We start from the raw sequence: 10,634 nt of genomic DNA, 5'->3' as shown, positions 1-10,634 counted from the left end.
TATGCGATGAGAAGCGGACCACCATGGAGGTGCGGGATTGAAAACGGCTACAGATGCAGGCGATGAATATCATCCGCATATACCTGGCAGATGAGGTGGTGATCCATGTGCTGAGTGAGACTTCCCCGACGGTGCTGTGGTCGAAGCTCGAGGAGTTGTACATGGCGAAGTCTCTCACCAACACTCTTTTCCTCTGAAGGTAGTTCTACCAACTGCGGATGACTGAGGGACAGAGCGTGCAGGAGCATCTAAGCCACTTCTAGAAGATCCTCACCGACCTCCTCAGTGTTGGTGAGAATGTTGAGGAGAAGATCAGGGCGCTGGTTTTGCTGGCGTCACTTCCCCCTTCGTACGAGTCCTTAGTGACTGCTCTTCTAGTGGAGAAGATCACCATCAAGATGGATGAGGTCATCGCGGCGATACTCCAGAACGAGATTCTCAGGAGGGAGAACCCAGCTTCGAGTTCAGGTGGCGGTAGCTCAGCTTTGGTGGCTTCTGGAGGAGCAGGAGGCGGTAGATGGAGTGACAGGAGATCGCAACGAGGGTGGTCCAAGTCCAGGAGGGACTTGAGCAAAATCAAGTGTTACCGGTGTGAGGAGTTAGGGCATCTAGCCAGAGATTACCCTCAACTTAAAAATCGAACAGTGGCTGCTGTAGCGACGGCCGGCAGTGATTCAAATAGAGATATCCTGAAGATATCTGACGAGGTATCTACTTCTTCCCAGCAGTGGATATTAGATTCTGCATGCTCCTATCATGTATGTTGCAGAGAGGAGCAGCTTGACTCCCTGGAGAACAGTGAGGGCACTGTATATCTGTCGGATGGATCGAGCTGTGCGATCAGAGACATTGAGACGGTCAGCTGGAGGACACATGACGGTGCAGTGAGGAGATTGGGGGAGGTCCGATACATACCCGATTTCAGGCGGAATCTTATCTCACTTAGCAGACTGGATTCGAGAGGCTACAGGATGGTAGCTAGTGGAGGAATCCTGAGGGTGCTATGCGGCGATAGGATTGTGCTGGAGGGGAAGAAGGGGAGCAGAGGACATTATTACCTGGCAGGGAGCCTAGTGCGAGATGGAGCTTCGGAAGCCAGGCGGAGCCCAGAGCGAGGTGGAGCTCCAGGAGGTGGATCAGGCATGAGACAGGAGACTCGGGAGGATGAGAGGCGACGTCGCAAGGTAAGATTCCTATTGCCGCAGGATGATGCCCCGAGCAGGTCTCAGGTCAGGAGGAGCACAGCATACGACGGAGATGGGATCGAGTAGCCTGGCTCGACTCCCATGTTTGCCCATCCATGATCAGCAAGCGATTGCCCCAAGGCATGGGGGTGAGGAGATCCAGAAGCTCTCGGAGTTTGGAGGAGGTTGAATATCGAGTCGAGGTGGAGATTGTTAGGATTTGATGTCTAGAGATTCAGTCCATATTGAGCCCACAGCGAGGTTCGCGGTGAAAAATAGAGTCCAACGAGACCAAGATCACCCGAAACGGAGCTCGGATGGAGGAGATACGAGCTTTTGAAGTCGACACGAGACTCGAGGCGGCAGAGGACCGCAGGCGGCCGGCAGAGGCACGGCCGCAGGCGGCGGCACGCGGGACGCGCGACCCAGGCACGCGGGACCGCGACCCAGGCCCGCGGCCCAGGCGGGCGGGCGGCCCAACCGGGCGTGCGGCCCAGGCGGGCGTGCGACCCAGCCCGCGCGCGGGCACGGGCCGGCCCAGGCCCAGGTGCCCTGCCTGGGCCCTGTTCTCTGGTCCACCGTAGATCGGGCGGTCCACGGATGGGCCTGTGGACCGTGTGGACATTTTCCACGCATTTCTCGCAGCCTACGGTTCTATTCTGTGGACCGGAGCATGATCGGAGAGCCCAGATGACTCCCGGTCTTGATCCAACGGTTTGGGACATTTTTTGAGTTGATTAAGGAGTCCTAATCATGATATAAGTCGTGATTAAGGCCTATAAAAGGCCCTGTACATGAACAAAGGTAGTGTGGTTCGGTTTTTTGCGCCGTACGAGCCGTATGGAACCCGAGAGAAGAGAGAGACGGAAGCGTTGAGAGAGAAGAAGCAGGAGGCTCCTGGACAGCGGTCGCCAGGCACTTCAGGAATTTAGGGAGTCTTCTAAGAGAGAGAGAGCTTTTGAGAGAGAAACTTCTAGAGAGAGAATTGGGTGTACAAAGGTTGAGAGTAAGGTCTTCTCTTGTAAATTTTTTTTTTCATAATGAAGTTTGCATATCCCGTAAAGACGAACCTTTTTGTGGCTGATCCATATATTTTAATTATTTTATTATTATTATTTTTTTTTACTATATCTTGTGATATGAGAAAATTTTAAAAGGTGATGTCCAAATTAGACATCCACCAAACATATTGAATGGATCAGCTCAAAGCAGTGTTGCCGCGGTTGGAATGTCCGCAGCATCCTTTTAGTCCCCCGGGCACGCACCTTCCGCATGATAGCTACAAAACACCGGTGACTTGGCTTCTGATTGACTGCCCTCTCCCAGTCCACAAAGAAGGACACCTACGAACTACTAATTATTGGTTCGATCAAGTCCACCGCTGAGCTAGTAGATTAGACCATCCATATGTATCGTACTTTTTTTTTATTTTATTTGGTTTCATATATATTACCCTATGGTTGAACTGGCCCACTAGATAAATAGTGGATCAGGTCCGACCCTAACCACTTCTTACAAACAAGCAAGGTAAGCTCTCTCTCCCTGTCCTCTAATTCATTTACTCTATCGCTCCTTCCAAAGCCAATGATGAAAGCTATTTTGGTGTAAAAGTACATGATCTAGACAAAAAGAAATTTAGAGTGGGTTCTACACTCAATTTCTTTAAATGACATAAAATTCTAAGCTGTTTTTTTCATTAATTTGATGGACAACTTACAATAAGGGATAGAAAAAATTTTCCAGGTTATAGATTATGCTCCGGATGTGTGCCTAGGTCTAAGCTCCATCGTTCAAAGACAAATCAATAATTTAAAGATCATCTAGGATCATCATTCTTGGTCTAAGAAGATCCTAGGATGTAGAGTCTTGAAAGGGAGCACTATGGATTTTCAGAATGTAGGGGGTGGACTTGGGGTTGTGAAGAAAGGTTTAATGTTTTCGATATATATTTACTTTAGGTTGTGTGTGACCTTATTGTGAGAAATTTCTGGATCCTATCAATCTAGATTAGTAAGTATCTCTATTGAGTAAGCCATAAGCATTCTTTATATATTTTTGTAAATTTTCAGAAAAAATATTTTGAAACTTATATTGTCAACAAAATACTTTATCTTAGTTTGAAATATGCATCCATAATTTAAAAGGATAGCAATTCCTATCTTATATAGAGTTATTTATAAATATTTGACAATGAATATTATCATGCTTGATTACCTTGCATAAATTTTAATTTAAAAATAGGGATCAACCATATATTATTTTATTTGAGAATGAGTGTGATTACGTCATTGATTTTGCATGATGGAAATTTATAACAAAAGACTAATCTCTATTTGAAAATGCTTGGATTTTTGAAGGCATTATGCTCGTTGTGTGATCGAGAAATTGGAATCAAATAAAATTATTATTTACTTTAAAATCCAATTATGACACGAGTCTAACCAGTGAAGCTGATTATTAACCACATATATTTAGATACTAATTTCCTTTGGACCTAGTCAGCCAGGTTAATCGGGAATCGCTCATATATCCATACAATAGAGCTAGATCCTTTCAGATCAAGCTAGCCAAGCCTAATCATCAATATATTTATTTTTCGAAGAGCTATGAAGGTTGCTGTCGTATATCAATGGCTGAATATTATGTTTCAGGAGCTAGTCTTTCAAGCCTTATCATAGAATTGATCATCGTAGCCGCTAAGATCGGAAAAAGATATAAATTATAATAATTTTTATTGAAAATTTTATGTAAAAGCTTTCCAACATGAGATACATTTAAAACTTGTTTGTATGGTAGTATTTTAAAAGATGAGTTTTAAACATCTGCACCCTAGTTATAAAATTCCTTCCTGAAAATTTATCAAATTAGAGAGAGAGAGAGAGAGAGACGTACGTACATTAGCTTAATCCAAAATATAAATAAAAATTAACTACCCCTAAAGAACGGCTCGCAGATCCTTCGGCATGCTGGAAAGCTGCTCCCTTTCAATTACGAAAAAGCATGGTATTCCCGGCGAGCTCGGCATCACCGTTCCACCAGAAAGTTAAAATTTGCTAAAGGTCCGGATGCCATGCGTTCCGGGGCCCGTTTCCAAGCGGAGCGGAGCTAAGCGCCAAACCAAAAGCGGAAAAGGTGGCGCTTGCATGCTTAACCTTCTATCAAAAAAAAAAAAAATCCTTGCATGGGCCCGCTGCTAGGCGCCCGTACCGTTTCCCTCAGAAAAGGAGGGGCCCTTCACATGGCATGTGACGTATCAACAAGTGTTTTTTTTTTAAAAAAAAAAAAAAAAAACCTTCGCAGATAAATGTTTTCTCCTCCAGGTTTTGTTTTTTAAAGGGTTTGGGGGTGTCGGTAAGTTGTGAAGTGGCTAACGGCTAGTTTTTTTATTCTGGGTAAAAATCCCTTGCATGTGCCGTTGCTTTGCAATTGTTGGGGACCGTTGATGTACCTACCGCTCCAGGCCCGCTCTCCGGGTAAGAGATAGGGTTAATAAATGATAATTTTGGTCGCCTGTAGAAGAGTATTTTGAAAATTGAGTGGATGAGGATTATTCATCGATTTTACAGGATTTTTATATTTTGATTGTTTTTAGACTACTCTCACATCAGGTGCGGTGTGATCATCTGCATGCATCAAAAAAAAAAAAAAAAAAAAAAAAAAGATAAGTTTCAATTCATGATGGTGAAAGAGTGTAATTTGGGTAAAATTTTCTTTCAAAATCAAAGACAAGGTATATTTGTCTTAGTTATATCAATGTTTGTAAATAGTGGTGGTAGTAGATCAATTTCAATTACATTTAGATCAGATTGGGATATAAGTAATGTGGTATTCTGATAGAATTATCAGCCCAAATATGACTTGTTTAATAAATGAATGTCATATTCCAACTAAATTACGATCCATTTGGTCGGAATCCTTGCATAATTAGTTTGCCAAAAAAATAGGAGAAAAGAAAGGGAGAATAAAAAAAAAAATCAAAAATGGAGCTTGTTGGATGATATGGAAGCAAAAAGAGATTGGAATAATACGTAGCATTGAAGGAATTTTAGTTTGTTACAAAAAAAAAAAAAAAAATGATCTGATACCTATATCATGTTTAATAAATAACTTAAGTCATGTATAAAATGATATAATTCACTTGTTGAATTGATAAAATGATTAAAATAAATTTGACATCATTTGTGCCCTATGGTTAACTCGATATGCTAGCACAATTAACCAACTAACTACTATTAATGCATTAGTTTCAATTATTATCGACTTGTTATATATGCTATTCTATAAATATGAGTTTGAAGTACTTTTAGACACAAACATAGTTAAATGGGTTGTTATTGGATTGATTTTGATTTAAATCATGTTTGTCCTGATAATTAAATAGATCTATCTCAATCAAGCTGATCAAGTTGCTAAACTCAAATTATCCGAACTAGATTCATTTACTAGATAGTCATATTAAATTGTCCACGGCATGACTTTTATTATTTTTGATTAAAATAAGTTAATTCCATGCCTGATCCAAGTTGAAAGATCGTGCCAAGAAATGCCAGTGCATGAGCAATGAAACAAAAAATACTAGAAGTTGCCTAACAATTTTATAGGTCCCCTTTGTTTTATACCTATATAAGAGGTATTCAAAAACCAATTTTTTAGCCGCCAATGAACATTATGTAACATAATCTACCCCCCCCCCCCCCACCCCCAAAAAAAAAAAAAATCCAACATAAGCAATAGTTATTATTCAAGCAATAGCCCTTTTAACTGGATCCTTAAAAGACAATAGATATTTATAAAATACTTTTTGAAGTGAAAAGCTATGGATCAGGGGGAGACTGTTTGATATATCACCGATGATGTAATCATTGGAGTGATGTGATCACTGGAGTGATATGAATATTGAGGTGATATGTGATCATCGTATTTGGTATATCACTAAAATATCATTGAAAATAAAATTTTATTGTATTTGATATATCATCAAATAGTGATTGTGATAATGTATAATATATCGTAAATGGCCTTATACATTTATATTTAATAATTATTTTATAATTTGATTAAATATTTTTTATTTATAATTTCTCACAAAAATATATAACAGTAATAATAATAATATATTATTATTTATTTATTTATTATTATTATATATATTTATTTTGAAGAAGCTATTAGAATGATATTACGATAATATTATATATAATCAGTTTGATTAGGCTCAGTCAATTTTGACCATCAATATCAGGATTGTCCATCAGAAATGATTTAGTTCATCAAAATAAATTAAAAAAAAAAAAAATTTAGAATGATCCATTCATGCAAATTAACCATATCTATCCATAGAAATAAAATAGATATCTCATAAATAAATAAAACGTATCCATATCATTTAACTAAATCTATCAATAAAAATAAAAAATATATCTAATAGATAAGCATCTATAGAAAAAATCAAAGATAATTTTTATTTTCTTTTCAATTTATTGACTAAAAATATTTTTATTCCAAAATAATTTCAGCACATCACGAGTATCCAGTGATGTGCTACACCTGGTGTATGTGTGGTGATAGCATCATTACATTATGCAGTGATGCTATCATCGAATTTATTACGAATTTTTTATCACTGGATGGAATTTTGCAATACCAAATAAGATGATCACATCATCTAATTTATATCATTGGGACGATGTAAAATATTACCTCCTATCAAATAATATTTAATAATTTATCACGTTAGAATTTTACTATCTGAAATATCTTAACTATATTAACATTGAAGATGATTGGATGGGTATACCTTGTTGGTACAGATTTTTTGGGCGTATGTGGAGATGTATATTGGTCTGGGCTTCACTGTGAAACAGTTTCTTCCAACTTTAACTCTCTTATTGATCTAATAGAGCTTTGCCATTTCTTATCCAAAAAAAAAAAAGAATATGAATTCTCTCCATGAGATTGCACATTTTCATCATAAACTTAAAAACAAAAGAAATTGTAATCTCTTCTTAAATAGTGCAAAAGCATATGAACCTTTATCATGACTCAATGCTACTCTAGATAAAATCCTTTTTAAATATATTCTAACATATTTTAATAATATAAATTTAAAATTTTATATGTCCACACGATATCAAATAAAATTTTGTCAAGTATGCTAAAACTGAAAACGTGAGACATATTTAATTTAAATCTCGTCGTAACCTTAGGAATATCAACTTGCAAACAAAACTACATTCGCATATCTGATGTACAATATCCCAAGAACGCGACAACGAGAGCGCTAGCTACGGGTTGAATCTAATCTCCAATCTTCAACGTCATTTTCTCGCATCTTTGCCTCGCAATCGAATTGTTTTGCTAGATTGTACGATGATGAAAGGACCCAATCTAGGTGTAATATGCCATCAACGTTTAATTGGTCCCGTTTTCTTATCAGATCCAAAAGTTCCATTGCACGCAAGTGATCTTTTCGAAGCGGCCAGCAGCCCACATTTACACTTTTCCATGATTCCAACTTTCAACGTCTTCTCATCACCTTTTCTCGCGGGCCCCGTTAGAAGGTGATAGCTGAGGGAGTGAGGAGAGACAGGGAAAGCTCGTCTCATGTTCATGCTTCTCCTCCCAAGCGAACATCTCGATACTTAATATAACGTATAATTCAAAAGGTATGAATAATATAATAGACAGAGGTATAGATACAGAAATAGGAATTTATAACGTAAGTTTTGATGGTGTTAATTAAAGGCCGGACCAAGCTCTCGGTGGAACTCCACTGCAATCTGACAAAATTCAGAACAGAGTGTAGAGCATTATGAGATGCAGCGAGGACGCTGGCGCCTGTCCGTGATCACCGCCCCCATGCCATTGTAACCTTGCATTCATTGCTTTAATCCTCTCTCTCTCTCTCTCCACCCCCCACCCGTCTCTCAGCTGTCTGCCAAGGGTCCAAATGCCAACAATCTTTTTCATCAAAACAATCGCCGCACTCGAGTCCATCGGTCTACCCTCAGGATACAAGATTAGATTTATGGATTAGTCGAAATTTTTAATTTTTATTGCTGCGGTTCCCGAAGACGTGGCCCCCCTTTTCCTTGGGCTCTCATCAAAAGACGACAACCACGACGGTGGGTGTTATCAAGGTCCTCCCGCGGCCCGCTTGGATGGCAGCGTCCGCCCACCTCAAAACCCAGTCCCAGCCCCAGTCCTGCAGATCCAAGCGTCGCAAGCGCCGCGAGACCACCATCTCCGTTTCTTCCGCCCCCTCCCTCTCTCCACACGTCGTCTCCTCTGACGGCAGTGCCTGGTGCTGCGCTGTCTCAACCAAGCACCACCACCATCCTACTCCCACCTCCGCCTCGCCGGCCCAACCCCGCCACCCTCCTCCTCCGCCCCCATCGGCGCCGGATCCCGCGCTCGCCGAGGAGCCATCCCACTCCCCGTCTCCGGCTCAGGTCTCCCCAGGTTGTGACTCGCCGGGCGCAGCCATGGACGCCTCCCCCATCGCCGCCGCCGCCTCCCCAACACCCGCCGCCGCTTACCCGGTTTGCACTCCGTACCCCTCGAGCTACAGCAAATTCAACTCCGCCCTCAATGCGGGCCTCCTCAACCCCATGTCCCCCCCGCCCCTTGACAAAACCCGCTCCAGCCCCACCCTCTTCGACATGATGACCAACGAGCACGACTACCATCCCCGCCCCCCGCTCCCGCAGCACCCACCACCGGCCGGCCGCGCCGCCCCCGTCTTGGACCGCCAGCTCCTGCTCCAGGAGCGGGTCGCGGATATTCTGGGCAGCTGTAGCCCCGGGAGCCAGTTCAACGACCCGGACTCCAGCGACGTCCGGCTGACCCTCAGTTCCAAGGACGGCTTCAGCGTTTCCCTCAACGTCCACCGCCATATCCTGGTTACCCACAGCCGCTTCTTCGCCGCCAAGCTCTCCGACCGCTGGTCCCGTCAGCAGCGCTCCCTCCCCCACCTCGTCGAGATATCCGACTGCGACGACGTCGAAGTCTACATCGAGACTCTCCGCCTCATGTACTGCAAGGACATCCGCCGTCGCCTCATGAAGGAGGACGTTTCCAAGGTCCTCGGCATCCTAAAGGTCCCACCTTTGATCCTCTAGTTATAGTATCTTGCCTCCTTCTGAGAACCCGAGCAATGGCTTTCGCTTATCGTAAAAATGTCACCGTTTTCTTCTCTTGTGGGCAGGTCTCGGCGGCGATCGTGTTCGATGCGGGGGTTTTGTCCTGCCTGGAGTACCTGGAGGCCGCCCCCTGGGCGGAGGACGAGGAGGAAAAGGTGGCCTCCCTCCTTTCCCAGCTCCACCTGGAGAGCTCGGGCGCAGGAGAGGTGCTCAAAAGGGTCTCCCTCGAAGTAGCCCATCCCTCGGCGGACGAAGCCTACGGCAATGGCGGGGAGGAGATACTTGTCCGGCTCCTCCAGGTGGTCTTAGAGGGCAAGGACGAGAAGGCCCGGCGGGAGATGAAGGGCCTCGTGTCAAAAATGCTCCGGGAAAACAGCGCCTCCTACGGCCGTGGCGGTGGCGGCGCCGCCGGCGGGGACCTCAGCAAGGAATCGCTCTACTCCGCCTGCGAGGGCTGCCTCCGCCTCCTCCGCCACCACTTCGTCCGCGCCGCCGCCGCCGACCTGTCGGAGGCCGCCCAGATCGCCCGGCAGGCTGACAACCTCCACTGGATCCTCGACATCCTCATCGACCGCCAGATTGCCGACGAGTTCCTCTGGACTTGGGCGGCGCAGGCGGAGCTCTCGGAGGCGCATTCCAAGGTCCCGGCTATCCACCGCTACGAGGTGAGCCGGGTCACGGCCCGGCTCTTCGTTGGGGTGGGCAAGGGCCAGATTTTAGTCTCCAAGGAGGCGAGATGCTTGCTCTTAGGGACTTGGCTGGATCCTTTCTACGAGGACTTCGGGTGGATGAGGAGGGCTTGCAAGGGGCTCGACCGCCATCTTATCGAAGACGGGCTCGCCAACACAATCCTGACGCTGCCGTTGGCGGTGCAGCAGGAGATCTTGCTGGCATGGTTCGATCGGTTCCTGAATTCCGGCGACGATTGCCCCAACATCCAGAGGGGTTTCGAGGTGTGGTGGAGGAGGGCGTTCTGGCGGCGGAACGGCGAGCCGGAGCGGCCGCCACAGCTCAGGCTGGCCGCCGTCTGCGAGAATTCTTCCTGACAGCAGCTCATTGCTATCTGGTTTGGTTTTTAGTTTGATCTGTTCTTAATGATTTTTTTTCTTTTTTTTCCAACTCTCTTTTGATTCTATTTGTGTTTGGATTTGTATGATGAGATCGCTTGAGTGGTCCATCTCTTTCTTCGTTCCTGAACCAGCTCCTGTATATTATGTAAGGTGCTTAGCTTGACTTAGAATGGATGTAGAGAAAGGGGGTGTGAGTTTGGATGGCCTCCTTTAATTCTGGTGAATAATGCTTAACAAAC

General features: G+C 44.1%; 1 protein-coding gene across 1 annotated transcript; it reads left to right on the top strand.

The window, feature by feature from the left end:
- Positions 1-8,267: 8,267 nt before the first annotated feature.
- On the top strand, positions 8,268-10,523 carry LOC105054221 (BTB/POZ domain-containing protein At1g63850). Its single transcript, XM_010935688.4, has 2 exons — positions 8,268-9,283; positions 9,391-10,523. The coding sequence occupies exons 1-2, from the start codon at positions 8,345-8,347 to the stop codon at positions 10,369-10,371; spliced, it is 1,920 nt and encodes a 639-aa protein (XP_010933990.1). The 5' UTR covers positions 8,268-8,344; the 3' UTR covers positions 10,372-10,523.
- Positions 10,524-10,634: the final 111 nt, after the last annotated feature.

This window comes from Elaeis guineensis, chromosome 11 (genome assembly GCF_000442705.2).
Source record: "Elaeis guineensis isolate ETL-2024a chromosome 11, EG11, whole genome shotgun sequence".
NCBI lineage: Eukaryota > Viridiplantae > Streptophyta > Magnoliopsida > Arecales > Arecaceae > Elaeis > Elaeis guineensis.
The sequence above is the reverse complement of the archived record's forward strand: the minus strand, read 5'-3'. Positions and strand labels throughout refer to the sequence as shown.